At 46.6% G+C, this 23,149-nt stretch overlaps 1 protein-coding gene across 1 annotated transcript in view; it reads right to left on the bottom strand.

Moving 5' to 3' along the window:
* Positions 1 to 1,356: 1,356 nt before the first annotated feature.
* adgra1b (adhesion G protein-coupled receptor A1b) overlaps positions 1,357 to 23,149 on the bottom strand; it is a 135,864-nt gene continuing 114,071 nt past the window's right edge. The window contains exons 16-19 of the mRNA XM_076285985.1: positions 20,228 to 20,351; positions 12,956 to 13,104; positions 4,069 to 4,164; positions 1,357 to 3,185 (exon numbers count right to left, since the gene is read on the bottom strand). Of these exons, the coding sequence (XP_076142100.1) occupies positions 1,568 to 3,185; positions 4,069 to 4,164; positions 12,956 to 13,104; positions 20,228 to 20,351 (1,987 nt within the window). The 3' untranslated portion in view covers positions 1,357 to 1,567. The remainder of the gene's footprint in view (positions 3,186 to 4,068; positions 4,165 to 12,955; positions 13,105 to 20,227; positions 20,352 to 23,149) is intronic.

Genomic DNA, 23,149 nt, shown 5'->3' with positions numbered 1-23,149 from the left:
TTGCACATTTATCCCTTGACACACACACCCTCAACACATACACACACACACACACACACACACACACAAGTATCTTCATTCCACAACACTGAAGTAAACAACATATGACCAAGTGCTTTCGTGACACATCCCACCCAATGTTGCCTGTCACTCTGTCGTTCATGAGTCACTAAGTGGTGCCTTTACAAGGGTGAGATGCTAACAAGTAATACCCCTTGTGTGGGTCATTTTCAGACTGAATGGCATCGAAAGTACTCATATGCTCTTAACCACCACACTTCTGACAAAGAGGACGCCTCTCTGTCTGAAACAAGAGGGTGAGCTGGAATATGTGCAACATGAAATATAAAATCTGGCAGTAATGCTGAGGACTAGGTCAAGATGGGAATTAGTGATGCCTGTTCTTTGCATTGTACATTGAAACATATTGGGTGAACACACGCATGGTCTTAAAATCAAACAAACAAACAAATGAATGAACAAAGTAAAAAAACACACTTTGCTCAATCAAGTCATTTTCTCAACAATACCTGCTGAAAGACAGATCTTGAATGGGTGACTGTACTAAGTAGCGTTTTCTTGTTTTTTTCCTAACTCAATAAGCAAGTGACTGGGTGATGTCTAACTGACTCGGTCTTGCTACAGCTGTGGTTCACCCACAAGGACACAGAGGTGTACAACTGTCCTTCTAGCACCAGAGGTTAGCACAATGGATATGTTGTCATTGCACAGTACAGTTAAGACACCATAGAGACATCATAGATTCCAAACACTGTAGAGGAATGACCTAAAGTGGTCTAAAGTGGACTCTTTGTTTTGCACTTTTTCGGCACACCACAGACAAGTGGACAACAAAAAGCGGACAGGAGTCGATCCGTTGTTTTGTAAGCCATCTGCAGGTGTTCTCTTGTTGCTATTCACAGTATATAGCATTTTTTAAATTTAAATCATGAAAATATGAATCACTTGAAACTGCTGGTGAGTTGGTCTCTTAGAAACAGGGTCACTTTATAGTCTCTAGGTACTAAGCTCAAATCATCAGACCCAAGGATGGAGTCAGTGGCTCCTTTGTCAATAAGTTAGAGAGTTGAAATGCATGAAGACACACACTAAAGTATCCATACACACACACACACACACACACACTCGCTCTCTCTCTCTCTCTCTCTCTTTCTACATCTCTCTTACACACATAGATACACACACTGTGAGGTGAAAACACACACCTGTACCTCCAAATGAAGGTAGTGTAATAACTATGACTCCAAACACTGACGTGTGCACAGTCAACCCTGTGGAGGCTGCGAATCCAGTAGTTCAGTTAGTTTGATTAACCTGTACAACGGCCTGTGAAAGACTATCCAAAACGTGAAGGGAGAACAGTAACAAAATAAAAAAAAAAACTGAATGACCAAAACAAACAAACAAAAACAAATCCCTCAGATGGTTTCCAAGTTATATGGTTTCCTAAGGGGACAGGGCAAAGGAGGTGGTGGGGGCCTTTTTCTCAACTGCGTCAGTTTTTTTTTATTTCTTTTTTCTTTTTAGGCAAAAAAGAGCCCTTGAACTACACAGTAGTCTCGTTCTTCCAGGGGCCGGTGCGTATATTCCCCGTGCTGTCCAGCGGGTAGAGGACGTTCTCGGGCGTGCTGCTTTTGAGGATGCCATTCTGACTGGGCGAGGGGTTCTGCAGCAGCGACTGTCTGCGCGGCCGCATCTCCAGGTGGCCACCCATGCCCAGCTCCTCGTCGGCCGCCGCCGGCGCCATCTTGCCGCAGCCGCACAGGAAGGCCCCGGCGTCGCCCACCAGTTCGGGCGGGCACAGCGCGGGGAAGAGCTCGGCCTTGGCGCAGCAGGCGTGCCGCGCGTGGCACAGGGCAGCGTGGCAGCTGTGGTGGGGCCCCTCGTGGCAGCCGCCGCCGGCGTGGTGGTGGTGGTGGAGGTGGTGGTGGTGGTGGGGGTCGTCGCAGCCCAGGTCGTGCTCGTGTGCGCCCACGTGGCACAGGTGGTGCCCGCCGCCGCCGCCGGGGGGGTGGTGGTGGTGGTGGTGGTGATGCCCGGCGTCCAGCATGCTGTGCGGGCTGTTGGCACGCGAACTGTGTCCACTACCGCCACCACAGTCCGCGGGCAGGTGGAAGGCGAACTCTCGCTCGCTCCCGCCGCCCACGCGCTGCCGACTCAGGCGCCGGCCTTTAGTCCTGACGCTGCCGCCGGTACTGCCCGGGCCTCCCTTCAGGCAGCGGTGCAGGTGGATGGCCGGCCGGTAGCCCTCGGGGTCGGCGTGGAGCAGCACGTGCGCCGCCGTGGCCTCGTCCTCGCCATCCGCGTCCTCGTCCGGCAGCAGCTGCTGCGAGTGCAGCCCGGCGCAGCACGGCGGTCCCACGTGCGTGGCCGCTGCCGGGTTGGACGAGGGCAGGACGCCCAGCTTGCAGGGCGCGCGCGTGTGCACGCCCAGCAGGCCCTTGCCCCCTACCACCCCCGGGCACTGCGTGTCCAGGTGACCGCAGTGCAGCAGCGGCCCACCGTGCGCCAACGAGTCCCCGTTCACGTTCAGCTGCTTCAGCCGGCCGTGGTGGTGGTGGTGGTGGTGGTGCGCGGGGCCGTGTGCGTGACCGTGGCCGTGGCCCGAACAGCCGCCGTGTCCACCGTGGCGCGGGCCACCACCTCGCCTGCCTGGACAGCAGGAGCACCAGCAGTGCCAGACGTCGTCACGCTTGGCACAGTGGTGGATGAGCACGAACAGGCCCAGGGTGACGGAGAAGGCCCCGTACAGGCAGCTGAAGATCATGTCCAGGAAGTGGCCCATAGTGACGGCCAGCGCGCCGAACGTCCACGTGGCCAGGAACAGGAAGAGGGTGAAGGCCGCCGTGCTCAGCTGGGCGCTGAACGAGTGCTCGTTGGCCAGCAGCGCCGGGTTGACGCCGCAGCCGCCCGCGCAGTGGACCCGGCCCACCTCGGCGGATGCCGGTGGGGCCCCCTGCTCAGGCCCCTGGTGGCAGTGGGGCGGCAGGTCACCTGAGGCCAGCCGCTGGTGCTCCTCGCTGGACGCCTTCAGCTCGTACTTGCGCTCCGGGTGCCGGCGCAGCTGGATGAAGGTGCCCAGGAAGTAGATGCACGTCACCAGGGCGATGAAGGCTACCGGCCCGTAGAAGGCCCCCAGGCTAGGTTCCCACGCCATCCAGCAGCTGTGGGAGGGGTCAAAGGTCAGGACTGTTGGCTCTGAAGCAGGAACTAAGAGCAGGTGTTTATGTGTGAAGGTGATAGAAAGACAGATAGACAGACAGACAGACAGATAGATAGATATATAGATAGGTAGATAGATAGATAGGTAGATAGATAGATAGATAGATAGATAGATAGGAAGATAGATAGATTTCCATGTAACTGAGTACCATGTAACTGAGAAGCAATCTTGATGGAGCATTCATATATAACAAACACCAATTCCAATACCAAATAGAATTGATTTAGATTAAGTAAGTGTTAGTAAGTGTAAGTGTTAGTATAATTTGTATTTTAGTATATTTAGTATATTCTTTATCTTCTACTGTCCTTATTGCTTAGTTGTGCTTTTATATTATATACTTTTAATGACTTTTTCTGCTGTTAGTGAATGTGTGTGTGTTGTCTGTATGCTACTGAGACCTTGAATTTCCCCTGGGGATCAATAAAGTATCTATCTATCTATCTATCTATTCAAATATTTTGAAGGTGCCAGTGTTTGTGTGTTTTAATTGGTGGTAGTGAATTAATCTTTGATTGTATGTGAGTATGCTGAGAGCATCTTAGGACAGGAAGAGAGTAAACCATATGTAGGAGAGAAGATGGACAGTCACAGAATAAGCATGTGTGTGTGTGTGTGTGTGTGTGGGAGGATATGTGTGTGGCAGGGCAGAAAGATGTGCGAGTGAGGTGTGTGAGAATGTGGCTCATGGGTATGCATGTCAAAAAATGTGTTTATCTGCTGCAAATACACTTGTTTGTTTTGAAAAGTGTGTCATTTTCCAGAGCAACAAAAGCACCATGACCATCTCCCTAAAGATAAAGAAATCAGATGACAGCACTTACTATGGTGATAGCTCTCCACTTCCGTAATTTTCAATATTAGTGGCTGCAGTAATTCCACAGATAATGAAAGGGATCCCACCACTCACTAGGTAAAACCTATATAAGAAAATGACAGAGAGAGAGAGAGAGAGAGAGAGAGGGAGAGAGAAAATGTACTTTAGCCGACTGACATATTTGATTTGTAGACTTGATCTGATTTAGTCTGATAATGTCCACAAGAGAAATAACAGAGAATAAATTAAAGCTTGAACAGCAAAGTGGCAGTGAGAAGATGAAATAAAGAGAGTTGCACACAGGAGAGCAGAGAGAGAGAGAGTGATAGAGAGAAAGAAAAAAAGAGAGAGAGAAGGGGGATAGCAACAATACCCAGTGATACAGATCAAAATGATGTGACACTCTGAATGTGAGAAATGAGAATGCAATCGGGCTTGTTGGTATTCTGAGACCAGAATGAGACAGAGTAAGGGCACCAAAAAAGATCATTCTCTTTGTCTCTCACACACACACACATGCACAGACACAGACAGACACAAACATAGTCTCAGACACGCACGCACACATGCACACACACATACACACACAGTCACACAAAAACAAATACACACAGGTACACAGTACACACATAGGTACACACACACAGACACACACCGCCACCTCTCCCTGATGCACCAGGAAATCACTACTGCAGGGGTGTCTTGTCTCCCCACCATCCTCACTGTCTTCCTCAATCCCACAATCCCTCTGTGCTCACTGTCGGTATTCTCCTCCTCCAGGATCTACTCTCCCTCCTGTCCACTCTGACATCCCCTGCCCCTCTCTCACGCGAGACCCACTAATAAAACACTTTCCATCATCTTGTCGCTTTCTATCGCCTCAACACACATGGATACACACATGCAACACACACACACACACAAACACACACACACACACACACGTGCAAATATAGGACACACACACATACACCTTAAAGGCTGACCCAGAGTGTGAGGAGAGTTGCAATAGGGAGCAAAAGCAGGACGAAGAGGATATGGGATTTAGGGAAATGCATGAGACAGAGAGACGAGAGGTCAGGAAGAGAAAAGTGTGTGTGTGTGTGTTTGTGTGCATGTACCCTTGAGCTTGTGTTTGTGTGTGCTTGTATTTGTGTGGGTGTGTATCTGTGTTTGTGTTTGTGTTTATGTGCGTTGTGATGTATGAGCCAGCTCTCACCACGGCGGCGGTCTGTGTTCCTTTCATCAGTGTACGGCTGGAAAAAAAGACCTCCCCTCTCTGCATGCTACTTTGCCTTTTCAAAACAACCCACAAAATGGCAGCGCCGCCACCAAAGGCTTTTAAGAGAAGTTCATGCACAACAAATCTGATGATATAAATAGACAGTGAATGCACCCCGAGCGAGAGGCGCAATCTCTTCCTCTCCTTCCTTGTCTCTCTCTCCCTCTCTCTAATTTGTATTCACTCTCTCTTTCTCTCTCAATCTCTCTTACCCTATTTCCTCTCTCTCTCTCTTCACTCTCTCTCTCTCTCCCACGTCTCATACACAGTTTCTCCAACATCCTCCAGCCCAGATAGGTAGAGCATCACTCCCCAAGTGCGGTTGACATTTAGCCCACGTGATGGTGCAACCCCCCCCCTAGGGTGGTTCACAATATAATGGTATAAGTAAAAGTTTTCCAAATTTTCCCAGATCGCATTTTGCCTTGTTCCTATTGACATTTTGAACATCTGTACCAAAAATTGAGCCAATAGGACGCCAGTAAAGGGTGGCACACTTTGCATAACTTTCGCAGGAACCAGAAACTTGAACAAAATAAAAGATAAGTATGGTCATTAATAATCTCTCACTGTACTAATACTAAATGAGTAAGAACATTAGAACAGTTCAAACACTATTCGCTGTATGATGACTTTGTTCTTTTTGATACTTTATCTCTGTGTCCTTGCACAACACGGAGCAAAAACTGCTTTTGGTCTTCGTTTCGCACAGATTGTTGACAGCGTTTAATAAGGGCAATGCCTCTCTCTGCGCTGTCGTTGATGACCTTCAAGGAATTAACTTTTTGACGCAGATTCTCATCTGTGAGAATGGACCTCACATCATCAGGGTTACTTCTGCCATCCATTTGGCCTTCAGTAAAAACCTCAAAGAAGTGGATTGAGCAGCGAGTGACGAGGCCAGAGACGGTAGCTGTACTGCTCTTGTGGAAGAAAGACTTGGCATCAAGTCTTTGAGCATCTTCCCAGGGCGTCTTTCAAGTTTTCTCAGCATTGTCTCTTTTTCTTCAACATCAACACAACAACAACAACAACAACAACACGTTACATTTATTTAGCACTTTTCTCAACACTCAAAGCGCTTCACAGGGAAGGGGGGACCTCACTAACCACCACCAATGGTGATGAGCTGAGCATCAAAAAATGCCAGGGCGACGAGTTCTTCTGACAGATACCACAAATGTCATCCAATGCTCTTCAATGCAGCACCTGCAATGGTTTTATCCGGATACCAATACATCATGTATTGTCTGTGTGTTAATATTGTGAAAAAGTGTGCCACCCCTAAATGTGCAGCAATTGACTCCATTTTTGGTACAGATGCTTACAATGCCAATTGGAACAAGACAAAACGTGATCTGGCAAAATTTGGTGAAAATTAATTTTGTGACGCACCCTACCCATCACCCCCCCCCCCCCCCGCCCACAACCCCCGGCAGACAAATCCACCACATTGTTTTGCTTCGTCACTGACCCGCTGCCGCTCCAAGCGGCATCACACACACACACATCCCACCTACCCACCCCCCTCACCCCCCTCACAACTCCTACCTAACGCGCTCTCAGTAGGCTGATCACCACCACCTCCTCACATAACTCCAGCTCAATTCAGCTTTATGGTCATTACAGCATTAAACATTTATGAAAAGACCTTTCTGGAAGTCCCTGAGGAGCAACATGCATAAAATACAACATAAATTTAAACAAGGGGAATGCCACAAAAGACAGACAGTGAGAGACAGTGGGCCATATACCGACAGTATGCACAGGACAGATGCATCTGAATCTTCATATAGGACTGTACATCACACATGCTGTTCAGGCAACTCCATTATATCCCTGTACTCAGGGACACTGGAGAGGCTGTGGTATGCAATAATGCACAGGATGATTACGGGTTGCCTCAAAGGCCCTCGACATAAAAGGTGAAAAGGACTCTTGAATAAAATGGTGGTGTGCGTTTGTGTTGTTTGTGTGTGTTTTTGGGAGATATGTCTCTGTGTATGCATAATTCTGTTGTGGGGTGCCATGTCATTTCAATCACACCAGCAAGAGGGTTAAATAAAACAAAATGGGTGGTATCACGACATTGCTATTTGGAGATATATTGGCCTTGTGTGTGTGTGTGTGTGTGTGTGTGTGTGTGTGTGTGTGTGTGAGCACGTGTGTAAATGTGTGTGAGAGGGGGTCTTAACGGCAGCGGGAGAAATTGATTTGTCTCTCCAGCTGTAGCAGTAGCTGGTCCTCAGCACTGCGGCCACTTCTGACAGTGGGAATTAGAGTCAATCACAGGGGCTCAGCCAGGCCCAATCTCAGCTCCCAACACACACACTCAAACACACATATGCACACGCGCACACACACACTCAAACACACATGCATGTGCGCGCACACACACACACACTCAAACACACAAAATGCACATGCACACACACACACTCAAACACACATACATGTGCACATACACACACTGAAACCCCCATTTGCATGTGCACGCACATACACATATACATACACACACACACTCAAACCCACATGCACACACACACACACACACACACACACACACACACACACACACACACACACACACACACACACACATGCACACACACACACACACACACACTGAAACCCACATGCACGTGTGCGCGCACACACGTGCACACACACACACACCCCCCAACCACACACACACACACACACACACACATACAGAGAGAGAGAGAGAGAGAGAGAGAGAGGAGTGGATCAGCTCAGTTTAAAGGCAAGGCGGGGAAAAGATGATATTAAAAGAGAGGAATATACTGGAGAGAGAAAGAGACAGAGGGTACAAGAACACAAAGGCAGGTCTAGACAAGAGGGACATTTTTCACTCTGATATATTGAGATGGTAATAAATCTGTTCCATTTCCAGGTAAAAAAACCCACATTTTTTTCCACGTTTTTGATATGTAATGGCCCTACCGAATCACATCAAACTGAGTTATATATATTAGGGGAGCATTCACAGTTATGGCTTTCAGTCGGCCACAATCCACTGGACAAAGAAAAAAACACCATGTGTTGCATGTCTATTCATTCAGATTCACATGATGACAGCTGTTTTGGTAAAACAGTTGTAAGGTTATGACAATAAAGATTTTAACTTTGGGAGAGAAACATGAACAGAACAGAACAGAACAGAATACGAAGAAACAAAGGAAATGGGGTGAGAGAGAGAGAGAGAGAGAGAGAGAAAGAGTGAGTGTGAGAAAGAAAATCTATATGTGTCTGTGTATGTTCGAAAGACAGAGGAAAGACAGTAAAGTGGGGAGCAAAAGGGAGAAACCAAGAGAAGGGATAAACAAGGAGAGAGTGAGTGACAGGCGTAGAGATGGAGGGAGAGAGGGCTCTTTCAGTGTAAACCCCTGTGCTGTGTCTCAGTGCCACAGTCTATTCTGCAGCAGGGCGTTAAATGGATTTCAAGCGGGGTGACAACAGGTGAAGGATGCAATGAAATCTGTTGTGAACTAGTCTGACACATGTGCTCTTATGACACCACTGACACAGACACAGCCCTGAAGACCATTTTCATCGAGCGTCGTGTGTACCATCTTATAGTCCACACACAAAAAACAGATCAGACTGGGACTGGAGGCTAACTATGATAAAGCAAAATGTACCTGCAGACTCAATAGCCACGTTTACATGGACACTTTTAATCCGATTAGAAACAAAATAACGGCTAAATGCAATAATAATTCTCATAAACACCTCAATCAGAATAAAAACGCCTGATCCAATTAGAATTTTAATCAGAATGAAAGGTGGTGTATTCCGTTCCTATTCCGATTGAACAGCCATGCATACGTAGCCTGGCTGGCCATCCTATATCATTGAAATGTATAGTCTGGAATCGAATCATTCACCTGCTTAATCCAAGGGGCGGGCAGAGAATTGTCTTTCAAACTGCCTAGGCATGCAATAGGCCAGCGCTACGACCATATCCGTATCCGGTCGGCAAAACGGCAAATACATCCTTCTTCGAAAGGAATGACTTAAGTGCATTGTGTTGCTCTACTTTCAAAGAAAAGCACAAGTCCAACTCCTCCAAAGTTGACGCCAACGGCGATTCAAACAACCGCTCTTCGTTCGCCATAGCCACCTTCCTTGTTGTTCACCGTCGCAGGATGTCGTTATCCTGTTAAGCCCGCCTTAAGACTCTCTAACGAAATAGAGCGCTGTGATTGGAGAACATCCATGGTGTTAAGCCAATAGAAATTCCTATGGTTCGATACTAGACGTACAGGCTGAGCAAATTAATTTGCCGCCGCTAGGGTGCGTCTAGATTTCTAGGCTAATGCATACAGTCAATCGGATTGTCCGCTGTATCTTCTCAAGGAAAAGTAGGCAACAACGGCTATTCCAATCAAAGATTCTAAAGCGCTTGAGAGAATCTGATCGTTTACGTACCCCATGTAAACAGACAGCACTAATATTTCAACCGGAATAGTTTAATCGATCCATTTTTTCTGATTCAGACAGTAATTGGAACAAAAAATTGTCTGCCATATTTGTAGCCATAAATACATTCAATCTGTCAAACTGATGAATTCCCATGCACAATTATTCTCTCTTCCTCTGTCTCTTTCTTCTAGCTGAACTTGACCGCTCCTGAGGTGACAGACCACACCTGAGGTGCGTTTAAATCTGGCAAACAGTGGTCGAACGTTCATGGCAAACATGACTCCCTATCCATTTCCTTTTCCTAGTCTCTAGCCAGTTCTCGGGAATCCTGCAGAAACAGCGTCTCAGCTGAAGATAAACTACAGTGGTTGGCTGTAGTGAGAAACAGTGAACAGGACACAGGCACAGTGCCAGTCAGTGCCCAAAGTTACCTACACTGAAATGTGATGGAAGGTGACATGGAAATGATCGCCCACCTTCAGTCATGTAAACAAAGACTGACTACTGTTCATGAAGGGGTTTCTATCAAACATGCACATGGATATGCACACACACAAACTCCCTCTCCTTCTGTCACACACACACACGCACACACACACACACACACACACACACACACACACACACACACACACACACACACACACACACACACACACCAGTGTTTCCCATACATTGACTTATTTGTGGGGGCCCACCACAATATCAACATTGACCACCACACAATGATTTTCCAGGTTGTACTAAATCGTGCTTAAATCTGGTTAGCATCATAACCACGCTGTGCTAATTTGTTAAAAACTGTTGCATTCAAGTTAATTCTGCAAACCAACCACCACAATAGAAATCAATTCTTTGCATTCTCTGCACACACACACACACACACACACACACACACACACACACACACACACACACACACACACACACAAACACACACACACACACACTCCGGTTCCTGTTTTGTTTGGGAGATACCCAGTCCCCTGTTAACCCAGAGGCAGAGACTCCGACCTCTGGTTGATCCCCACATCAGTGTGCACAGCACAGCACTGGCAGAGTAAGCAAAACAAACAAACAAGCACATGAATAAACAGAAAATAAAAAAATAAATAAACATGGGGAGGCGGCATTAAGGGCTGGTTGCAGGCTTAAGCCCATCAGAGGGAAAAAGTCATCCCAGGAGAGATAAGCACAGAGTAAATCCCCACGCTGGAACGAGCACTCTGGATCTCCGCAGCCTAACAGGTGAGAGAGGCAATTAAATCTGCGACTGCTGAAGAGGGTCTCTCTAGATACCCCTCCACAGGGTGGCTAAACCCCCATAGGAACCACCAAGTGTTGTTCCCTCCTCCCCTTCATTCCCCACTAAAAACCAAAACATCCACATACCCAATATTCTTTAACTTTTAAAAATAAATTAAAGCCAATTTGGCCTTTCACACGAGGGAACACTTTTAACATTTCAAAGTACAAACATTTATTTGCCTCATGAAGATACTGTGTATAAGTGGGCCTAACCAGACCGGTCCCTGTAGATGCCATCTTACCTCTGCCACCCAACATACTTTAGATGATAACTTTTATAAAAGCTCGAACTGTGGGGTTCTGAGGGCACATCACTGAACTGCACCCACAGATGTACACACTCTAAGTCAAGCTAGCAGTCACAAACCTCATTGCAAAAACACTTGCATCCCATGACAGACATATTCTCTAGCTATCCATCATTACTAACACACACAACAGACACATTCTGATCCTGCAACACACAAAGAGGGTCTTGAATCACGTGGCGTACGTTCTCTGTCTGAGCCATTAAGCATTACTGGCACATCTGTACTTGCCTGGTAGTAAGGTGCCTAACAGATGCAGGCTAACGGCCCCTTTGACTGGAGCGGGAATACCGCAGAGCCTCCAACAATAACGCCATACGACAGCATGGTGCAAACACAAGCTGGTGCGCCGATGATGAAACGCTTCTATTGGATAATAGTCCCATTTGCCTAAAAAAAAGACTTGTCATGGAGTCCATTACACACACATTCACACGCACTTCTATATTTAACAATGAGGCTTGCACTCAGTGGGACAGCACAGTAAGTAGATATAGCATTTTAGCGTTCACTGAAGTTTGACTGTTCACATGAACAATGTTCAATCTCAGCTTGATGGTCAGGATGGTCATTCAAGCCAATCCTTGAGCTGGTGAGACAGCACAAAGATGTAGTAGCTATATGTTGCTCCACTAGGGTGTACATGCACAGGTTGCTAATCCAGTGTTTCCCATAAAACGGAATTCCATTTGTGGTGGTTGGTTTGCAGAATTAACTTGAATGCAACAGTTTTTAACAAATTAGCACAGCGTGGTTATGATGCTAACCAGATTTAAGCACGATTTAGTACAACTGGAAAATCATTGTGTGGTGGCCGCTACAAATAAGTCAATGTATGGGAAACACTGTGTAATCGTAGGAACCCATAGCACCATGCTGTTTTATCACCACCGCTGCAGACAAGGCTCCTTTCGTCCTTGTCTCTGGTGAGCCACAGACATTTGTATGAACAGCATAAACACAACACCAGAGGCGCTGCCACCTTGTCTTTGCACTCTGCAGGGATAGTGTTAGCATTAGATGGACGCACTAGCATGTCATCAATATGAGGCTAAAGTCAAGGTTAAACATCAGCAGCAGCGCTAACGCAACTGGAGCTCAGGCTTAGCAGTCTGCCCCTGCTGCATGCGTGTGAGTAGGCGTTAGCCACTTAAACTCTCCCTTCGCCAAACATAATCCTCTCATGCCTCTCTCTCTCTCTCTTTTTTCTCTCTCTCTGTTTGTCTGTCGCTCTCTCTCTCTACACCAGGCTCAACCACAATCATAGCAACACTCAATCACTTGCTGAGGCCTTGATTGCCAGGAGAATAAAAAAAAGTGTCTTTCAGTCCCAAGTAAAAAAAGCACTTAGTTTTCAAAAGAAAGTGAACAGAAATCACATCCACTGAGAGCCAAATCCTAGCACAGTCTCTAATCAGCCCTTTTTGCTTTTGAATAGACTGCGAGCACCATGATTGACTATCTGGCGGCTTGGTAAACAACAGGCCGATTTCAACCCATTTTCTAGAAAGTTCTCTGGGGGGAGTGAGGCCAGGTAGAGGTCGTACCTCAGCATAGGTGATTTCGGCTGGTGCGTCGGGGCGTCTCCATCCTGAGGCTGCGTGGGCTTTTTGGTCACTTGCTTGTAGATGTTCCTGGCTGTGACGCCAAGCCACAGCATGGTGGAGAGAGAGGAGTAGTGCAACACCACACCAACCTGACACACAAAGAGGGAGAAAGAGGAGGAGTAAGCATGAGCACACGCACACTCACACACACACACACACACACATACACACACACACACACACACACACACACACACAATCAATCACACCAACACACACACACACACAATCAATCACACCAACACACACACACACACACACACACACACACACACACACACACACACACACACACAATCAATCAATCACACACATGAACATGAACAAATAAACACACACTAATAAAGATAGGCTGAGTCAGGAAAGAACAGTATATGAACATGCACATGTACATACACATGAACACATACATCACACTTGCACTAATAAGCATAAACTTACAGTATTAACATGTATGCATGAAGGTGAAGAGGGGAGAAGCAAATGAAGCTTCTATGCCCACACATACACACGCACACACATACAGACACACACACACACACACACACACACACACACACACACACACACACACACTCATATACGCAGAGTATCTAGATCGAGGGAATAGCGCTAAAGGATAATGACCAGAGGTCAAAAAAGCAATACCTCCCTCAGCCACACTCAGTGGACCTTCCTCACATACATACATGGCATGCATCCTTGCTCAAAACTCCCATGACCAATGACTCATAAATCATGCTGCACACATGAACACACATAGACTGCACCCATAGACTGTGTCTCGTATAATTCGGTCATCCCCCAGCATACAGAAATGTACACGTACACAGGCGCAAATGTACACGTACACACACGCACACACACACACACACACACACACACACACACACACACACACACACACACACACACACCTGCACACACATTTTCTATTAAACAAAATCCAAAATCCGCAACAGGCACCGGCCCGCGAACAAGCAGGCGAGATGCTGCTGATCTCACACCGAAATAAAAGCAATATATAAAAAAAAGAAAACCTGGGCCTAGGGAGGTGCACTGATTGAAACTAGATGTACCGCAGAGCGGTACAAAATATGACCGCCGCCCAGTCCAGCACATTTTTTCCACAAAAATAAATCACGCTGAAACATGATTAGTTCATAGATTTCACATGTAAAATTAATTTTATACAACCCCACCTCCATCTTGCCTGTTCATAATTCTGAGAAATTCTTGAATTGTGTGCATGTACTTGTTTATGTCATGCGTGTGTGTGTGTGTGTGTGTGTGTTTGTGTGTGTGTGTGCTTGTGTGTGTGCCTGCGTATGTGCCTGTGCATGCAAGTGTACATATGTCTACTGTGTGAGTATGTGTCATACGTATGATTACTGTGAATGTATGTGTGTGTGTGTGTGTGTGTATCTGTTTGTGCACATGTGTGCATGAAATGGGTTAACATGACCCCTGGAGGCAAACATACGGAAAAAAATGGTCATCCTAGGCCCTACAGTTCTCAAGATATTCACAGAGAACTGTGTCTGCCCTACCCTTCTTTCGGGGGGTCCAGTCCAGCGGGGGGGGCTACAGATCAAAACGAAAAATTACGGTTCCATGCTATCCATGTGGGGGTACATGCCCACCAAGTTTTGTGTACCCCGGTCTTTCAGTGTCCCGGGAATCCTTGTTGGTGTACGTCACTAAATGTACACATAAATTATTTTATTGTAAAGCCCCCCATGAACGAAAGTACACAAAACTTGGCATGCATTTGGAGGGTGTCATAATGATCCTACACTTTTAATTTCGTGCAGTTTTGACCTTGTCAGCCAGAGATATTGTGATGAAAACACCTAATTTTTTGCTTTTTCATTTTTAACTAGGTGGCGCTATACATAAAATAAGTGGTAATGGGATGGGTTGACACGCCCCCTTAAGACCAACATACATAAAAAAGGTGGACCTCCTAGGCCCTACGGTTATCGAGATATTCACAGAAAACTGTCTCCGGCCACCTACAGGCCAGTTGGTGTATAGTAACATAAATTAATTTATTGTGTGGCCCCCCATGAACGGAATTCCACGAAACTTGGCGTGCATACAGAGGGTGTCATAATGATCCTACACTTCCAATTTTGTACAGTTTTGACTTTGTTAGGTCACAGATACCTTCAATTACAACACCTCATTTTTACTTTTTTGTGTTTAACTAGGTGGCGCTATACATGAAATGAGTGGTTATGGAATGGGTTGACATGGCCCCTTGAGATCAACATACAAAAAAAAAATGGTCCTCCTAAACCCTACGGTTTTCGAGATATTCACAGAAAACTGTGTCTGCCCTACCCTCCTTTCGGGGGGTCCAGTCCAGCGGGGGGGCTACAGATCAAAACGAAAAACGGTGGTTCCATGCTATCCATGTGGGGTTACATGCCCACCAAGTTTTGTGTACCCCGGTCTTTCAGTGTCCCGGGAATCATTGACAGAAATTTGGGCATGCAAAAAAAAATAAAAAAATCTGACTAAACCTATATGACCGCCGCTTCGCTGCGCGGCGGTCATAATAAAAGAGTTTGTTTACAGCAACAACAAAAAAACACAAGATTGCAAAGTGCAAGTCGTGTTATGCACTACAGGCCCCAAAAAGCCTCTTGTAAGCCTATGCCCAGGATAAGGGGCTGGGTGGTTGTTGGTGTGCCGCACAGAAACACAAATGTGCATGTCGGTCACGGCTGTGGTGCATTAGGCGTGGCTTTGTTTTCGACGAACACAAGCCCATCTCATCCTGTCCTGATTTAATATTTATGACTTGTGACTTCTGTTGGGAGAATGAGGGAGAGAAAACATCTTTCTTTGGACTTGATAGGCAGCCAAGAGAGAAAGATAGAGATAGAGAGAGAGAGAGAGGAAGGGAGATACAGAGATAAAGAGGGAGAGAAAGTGGGTGAGAGAGAGAGAGAGAGAGGGGGGGGGGCTAGAGCTACAGCAAATGAAACAAGGAGGACGAATCATAGACTGTAAAAAATAGGGACGAATCTAATGACTATGAGAGTGCATTGTCTCCTCTGACTGTCTCGACTGCTGACGTGCCGTGCATGTGTTTAGACAGTGCTCACAAAACGCGACAAGCGCGCTCAAAATCAAACTGTCCTGCTCCAATCTGTCAGGCATATCATCAGCCACCCCTGGGGGCCCCCGCAGGCTCATAGTCAAGGCGAGCAGGCGCTAATTGGCCGTGTCCTTGAGTCCAATGCGGAAGAGAAAGTGTGTGCACAAGGCGCAGCGAGTGTATTTGTGTGCATATGTGCATAAGTGTGTGTGCTTGTCTTGGGGATGAAAGACAATTGTACATCCTCTGTGGATCCTTGAGAGGGCGTAGGTGTATGGGATGCACCTGAGGAGCTGTTTCAGAATTAATGGTTGGTTTCCAGAGATAAAAGGGTGTTTGTGTGTGTGACAGAGAGGAGAGGTGTGTGTAACCAGGCTGCATTAGTGCAACTGGTATTCAAGCGTCCAACTGGTATTCAAGCTGTGCTGTGTTGAGCCTCCATAAGAGCAGGGAAAGGAATATGCACTTGGGGTGACTGTGAGACATAAGGGATGGCATTCCATTGAAGTACAGTAGACAGGAAGAGAGAGGGGTGATGTTGAGGGCCATTCTGCCAGCACTTTTACCTTTAAAAGAGATATACACACACGGTGTACTCTCTCCACACACACACACACACACACACACACACACACACACACACACACACACACACACACACACACACACACACACAGACACACACACACACACACACACACACACACACACACACACACACACACTGCCTAACCTCACACAGAGAAACACATTCCCGGGGGGAGTGAATCCCTGATGGGCTGACAAGGCAGCCGGGGGAATGGGGTATGAGAGCTGAGTGAAAAAACGGAAGAAGAGACACAGCTTCCATGATTACATTATCAAGAGACAGAGAGAGAGGGGGGTGAGAGAGAGAGAGAGAGAGAGAGAGAGAGAGATGTGAGGGGGAGAGAGAGAGAGATGTGAGGGGGGATGAATAACACCGCTGGAACCAGCCACCACTCTAATCTGTACACGATTGTCCTTGCATGTGCCAAGAGCAGCGCCGAACTCTCTGTCAGCTGGCCAAGGCCCATCGACGTTGTGAATCTAAGCCGATAACATCATTACAAACCGACAAAGCACAGGTGTTCTGTGGTGACAGAAACGGCACACAGTCGACACACCTCAAAGCACCCCGAAAAGTCTTCCATTTGTTCCTGAACGTCTAAAAGCACCAGAAGATCTGTGCGCCTGTAAGTGGATAAAATTGATTTCAAAAGGGCTTCGATGGAGAGCTTTGAAGAACACAGTCTTCTTACGTGTGCCTTGGAAAAAAACATATACTGAGTAAAAGCCTAATGGCTGGCTGGGGTGCTTATCAGTATGGGCTTCCATAGACCCATTCTAAGTGACCAAACATGCGTTTGGCCCCAGCAGTGTCCAAAATAGCTGCCCTGTCATGTCATGTGTGTGTCCGACAGGCCTGTATGAGCACGTACTGTATGTATGAGTCTCCTGGTGGGCAATTGCATAAGGAGCCGCGAGAGTGACAGGAACGTGATTATTTTACATATTTCCCCTGGAGAGTGGTGCTATAGGAGGTATGTGTATGTATTGTGTGTGTGTGTGTGTGTGTATGTGTGTGTGTGTGAGCGAGCCTCCCATCACGAGCCAGGTGTCACAGCAAGCTGTCGGTGCTTGGTGACAGTGACATGAAACAGACACGGCTGAGTTACGCTTGGGTCTCCTGACTCTCTTCCGTCTTCCCCAATCTCCCTTTCACACTCTCTCTCTCTCTCTCTCTCTCTCTCTCTCTCTATCTCTCTCTCTCACACTCACACACACACACACACAGACACAGACACACACTCACACACACACACACACAGGAATGGAGTGGGGCTCACAAAAATGCTCTGAGAAAATAGATGGAATAGCAGACAAAAATAAAAGAAAGCTGGAGAGGAGAGAGAAGAGAAACAGGGAAACAAGAGAGAGAGAGAGAGAGAGAGAGAGAGAGAGAGAGAGAGAGAGAGAGAATGTACAAAGCCAAAAATTGAAAAAAAAAAACGTGTAATCAAGAATGAGATGGTGTGTGTGTGTGTGCGTGTTTCGGCGTCTGTGTGTGTGTGTGTGTGTGTGTGTGTGTGTGTGTGTGTGTGTGTGTGTGTGTGTATGGAGTCCTAAATTCCACATTTTTTACACAGGTTATATTGTGATGAATAGCAAAAGTTGAAAGGCTTGGGAGATATAGGCACACAATGAAAATCAAAAACAAACTGAAAGAAAGGGTAAAAAAATATCTTTCGACTCTGCTTTGTTGCCCCGTCACCGTGGGAGACGGGGCACAACAGATGCAGGGCGTCTGACGCAACCTGTGTCGTCTGTGCCCACCAATCATACCAGCTGGCCCACTGAAGATAGAAACACGGTGAGCTCACTGTCGCTCCTTCCCTCTAAACTAGGCAGCCAAACACACACACACACACACACACACACACACACACACACACACACACACACACACACACAACACACACACACACACACACACACACTCATTCACACACCCACACATGCAAACAAACATAGACAAACACACACACATACGCATACATACCCATACATACAAACACACACACACATACATTCTCACACAATCACACACATAGAACGATACAGCAGAAACACAGGATAAATTCTGAGATATTCATCTGTGTCAGGCTAAATATCATTTTGAGTTCATCTTTAATGGGAGGGCCACGTTTGCTTGCTCCAGCCCACTGATTAATCGGCCTGAAACGCGCCGGCCCTCTGTGTAGGAATACTAACCTACACTGCAAACCACCATTCATTTTGAGACAGAAAAATCCCACCAGAGAAATAGGAACGGCAAATCAATCCTTGTCTATAAAAAGAGTTCTTCTTGCTCTAAAACAGTTCCCCTAAAAAAAGGAACCAGAACTCTGTTCCTTGAAGCACTCAGAGCTCCTTGGCTCCAGATTCAGCACTCAGCTGCATCCTTGATGTTTAGGTCTGAGTCTAATGCTCTTAAAAGCCCCCCCCCGAGGGAGCAGGTGCTCTCTAATAGGAACGTCACAAAAAGACTAGAAATGTGGGAACAGCCATATATTTCAATAGCTTATAGCCTCATATACAGTAGCATTCAATGCAGGGAGTTGTTTCAGGGCTCTCGTGTGGAGGCCATGGCTGGAGGCATCGGACATGTCCCAGATGAGGAAGGTCCACTTTGAGTCTATTTTGCCCTTAGGGAAGTGCCCTCGAAAGTGCCAACATGTGCGGTCAGTCGCCATGAAAAAGGCCTACAGCCATACTGCACAGGGCGCTACTGTGAGACTCCTCTCTCTCAGCCATTATGGGAAACATACAGAAGCAGCAGAGGATAGGGAGACAAAGGGGAGACAAAAAGGAGGACTGGAGGAGAAAAGCAAGGGAAGAGGAAAAGGCAGAAGGAGAGGACAAACAAAGAGAGTGGTAGGGGGAAAAAAAATTAGATGTGTGGAGAAAGGTGGGGAGAAGCGGGTTGAAAAGGACAGAGAGGCAGCCCGTTATATAATGCAGCCTGTCCGAGAGTCTCATCCAGCCACTACCCAGGCAGAACTCCGTTACCATGGCACCCTTCGGTCCTAACCACACCGCCACCACCACCACCCTCCCACCCAGCCCTCTGCAAGCGCGGCCTGAGGCAAACGGTGGCCAGACCATGTGTTCCAATGGGTGCTGCACACCCAGTCGTTACAAGAGCCCCTAATTCCATCTACAACCCCCCACTGGGCATCTACGGCAGCCCCGGGGGACAAACAGAATGGCGTTTATTTTCACAATCAGAGACTGACTGGGAGTGAAACAGCCCAGAGACCAGATGCGTTCAAAACCTCTGAGGGAGAGTAAACAACGAAACAAGCATTAGACCCCCTGCCTGGTTGTCAGGGAACTATACATTAATGCCTTCTTACACATGGCCAGGCATGAATAATGGGTTCCATCTACAAGGATCAGAGAGAGAGGGAGACATAGAAGGGGGCAGAGAAAGGATGTAAGAAAAAAAACCTTCAAAAGACAAAAAAAAGGAACAAAATGAGAAAAAAAAAGATAAGAGGCTGAATAGTGGGATCACTCACTGCCTGGCATATCATGGGGTACTTGATCCGGTTGATGCCACCGGCGAACACAGCGAAGGTCAATGCCGTGTGGAAGCAGAAGTTCAGGAGCATGTGCCATCCTTTCCGGCTAATGCGGATAGCGCTGCAGGAGAAACAAAGACGAAAAACAACAACACATCAAAAGACGGCAGAGGAAAAACAAACAAGCAGTTAATATCAACAAATAACAAACAAACCAACAGAACACATAAACGTCAAGCCTAACGTCCTGAGACACTTTACACAGAAGAGCACATATGAGTTGAAAAATATAAAAATAAAAAGAAGAGATTAAAAAATGAGAGTACTTTTTGACCCAGATCCATAATGCCTTTAGTTCATCAACATTCCACACGTGAATACAATTTTAAAAAAAGGACCCAGAATCAATTTCAGCTAGACTCCAAATTCTACAAAGCCACGTGAGAAGATTGCTTAGTGAATTCTTGAGAGTAAAAAATATGGTTTCTGTGTTTAAAAAGCTGAGCTAAAAAACGAGCTTAAAAAACTCAGGTAAGGGGGATGTAAGCAAGGGAAGGTTTATTTTTTTTTTTTGTCATGTAAAATAATGCAGTTTGTGAAAGGAAAATGCCAGGGCAATTTTCTGTCCTTGTCTTCAAAAAGGGATGTTATATAAAAACACTCAAAAACATTTTAAGATGAATCACTGCAGTGGCAGAAGCCACTTAATCACAACACAAAATAGAACAGAGAATCAGCCACTAATAACTGTAGCCTATTTGATGAATTCTCACTTTATATCCTTCCTTGGGAAGCAAATCAATATCACATTCTGAAGAAAAAGGTTATGCACACATAGGCAGGAGAAGAGGAGAGGAGAGAGGAGAGAGGGAAAGGAGGAACAGTGGAGAGCATAATGGAGAGAGAGATAGGGGAGAAAAAGAAAAAAGAGTTTCTTCCTCACTTCCTCACTCTCATGACCAAAGAAAGGAATAAGCCAAGGGCTAGCTGGTAAGACAGTCTAGTCTCTCTCTCTCTCTCTCTCTCTCTGTCTCTCTCTCTCTCCATCTCTCTCACCCTCCCCTCTCTCTTTCTTTCTCCCTGGCCATAAATCAAGTGTCCTGCGGGGTCTAGTGGAGCGTTTGGGGATCGCTGCTTTACTGGGTCAAGTGCATTAACCTGGCCTCCCTCCACAGTCAGGCCAAGCCAGTTCTCTCTCTCTCTCTCTCTCTGTATGTGTGTGTGTGTGTGTGTGTGTGTGTGTGTGTGTGTGCCCTTGCTGAGCAAACCCCTCTCCACGCCCTAGGATGCCAATGACACATGGGCTGGCATTTTGTGTTCTTTTGGCGAGACGTGTTAACAACCATCAGACAAAACAATCCAGACCAAAAACCAGTATAAAAATGACTGTGTGGCGCTTCAGAATACCACCCATAATGATGGCAAGCAGGCATGATCTATTTCTGAGCGATGCCACGGACGAGGGGTGTTGTCTTTGCCCATTCAGGACAACAAAGGTTGATGGATGCTTAGAATTGCAAAACAAAAGGGGGGCTATTTTTGGAGGCTGCACACGGCTATCAAGGGGACCTACCACTGCAATCAAGTCCCTGGTCATCAGGAGGGAAGGGAGAGGGAGAGAGGGAGTGAGGGAGGGAGAGAGGGAGGGAAAGAGATGGATGGAGAGATATGGAGCGTTTCGGTCCTGAGCATATGACACAGGCCGAAAGCTGTGAGAGAAGAATGGACGCATTTATCCCTGATGCAAGGAAAGGTAGCCATCTTTGTACAAAACATGAATCACTGAAATCTATTAAGAGAGAAACAAATGTGACTGGAGTGGCTTTCTGGAACACACAAAAACACACACACAAATATTCTCTCTCTCCAGTTTCCTAACTGGCTGACTCACCACAGACAGGCTCTCAGGAGGGGGATGAATGAAACACTGACCCTTGCCTGTTAAATAGGAGGAGGAGGAGGAGGAGGGCATGAAGTGGCATGAAACCAAGCCCAAGCTGCCAACTCTCAGGTCTACCTTGTGCTAACAAGCAGCTGTGCCAGCTCACCAGCAAGGGGTCAGGGCAAGTAAACATACTTTACATACAACCCACACACAAACACACACACACACACACACACACACACACACACACACACACACACACACACACACACACACACACACACACATGCCTGTGGACTCAAAGCCTCAGTCACAGACAGAGCGGTTCACAGACAGCAAAGAGATGAATCGCAACAGCACAGGATGAGTCACTCAAAAGCACGCGAAAGCCACCCAGAGAAAAGCACAGAACAAAAGGCAGGAGCTGATGAGGTGCGGAATATAAACATTTATTTCCTCCTCCTTATTTGCTCCTCAACAGAAGCAAAACAAAAGACAGAAAGAAAGCAAAAAGGGATTTAAGATTTACGGTTTAAAGAAAGAAAGCATTCTTCTACGTCCCTGTAGGACTTTGGGACGCGTGTTTGGCTTGGAATAGGTTACAGGTTTTCATTTCAGTCTGGAAATGCTGCTGCCACCCGGCAGCCCACATTCTTCTTTTTTTTTTCTTCCGTTTCTTTTTTTCTTTTTCCCTCCTTTCTTCGGAAGCCGCCTTCCCAAATTCCTGCTGGGCCTGTCTCACTTTCTCCAACCCCTCCTCCCTCCCTCTCTGTTTCCCCCACAGGGCTTGTCCAACTCCACAATGCAATAGCTGGAGCTATTTATACCTACCGGTTGAACTCAAAGTCATTTTTATTATCGTAGATTGTATTCTCAATGTTGAGTTCCAGGAATGTTTTCATCAGATGCATTTGACTGACACACACATAAGTATACACACACACACACACACACACACACACACACACACACACACAGCAGATGGGCTGTATGACGCTTCAACTGCGCCAACGTAAACTTCACTGAAAAACTGA

The sequence above is a fragment of the Alosa pseudoharengus genome, unplaced genomic scaffold (assembly GCF_046254945.1).
Source record: "Alosa pseudoharengus isolate Yale_2024_CS ecotype anadromous, Long Island Sound unplaced genomic scaffold, YU_APseudo_1.1 YU_APseudo_1.1_scf_15, whole genome shotgun sequence".
NCBI classification, from domain to species: domain Eukaryota; kingdom Metazoa; phylum Chordata; class Actinopteri; order Clupeiformes; family Clupeidae; genus Alosa; species Alosa pseudoharengus.
Note: the sequence above shows the minus strand (reverse complement) of the source record. Positions and strands in the feature narration are given on the sequence as shown.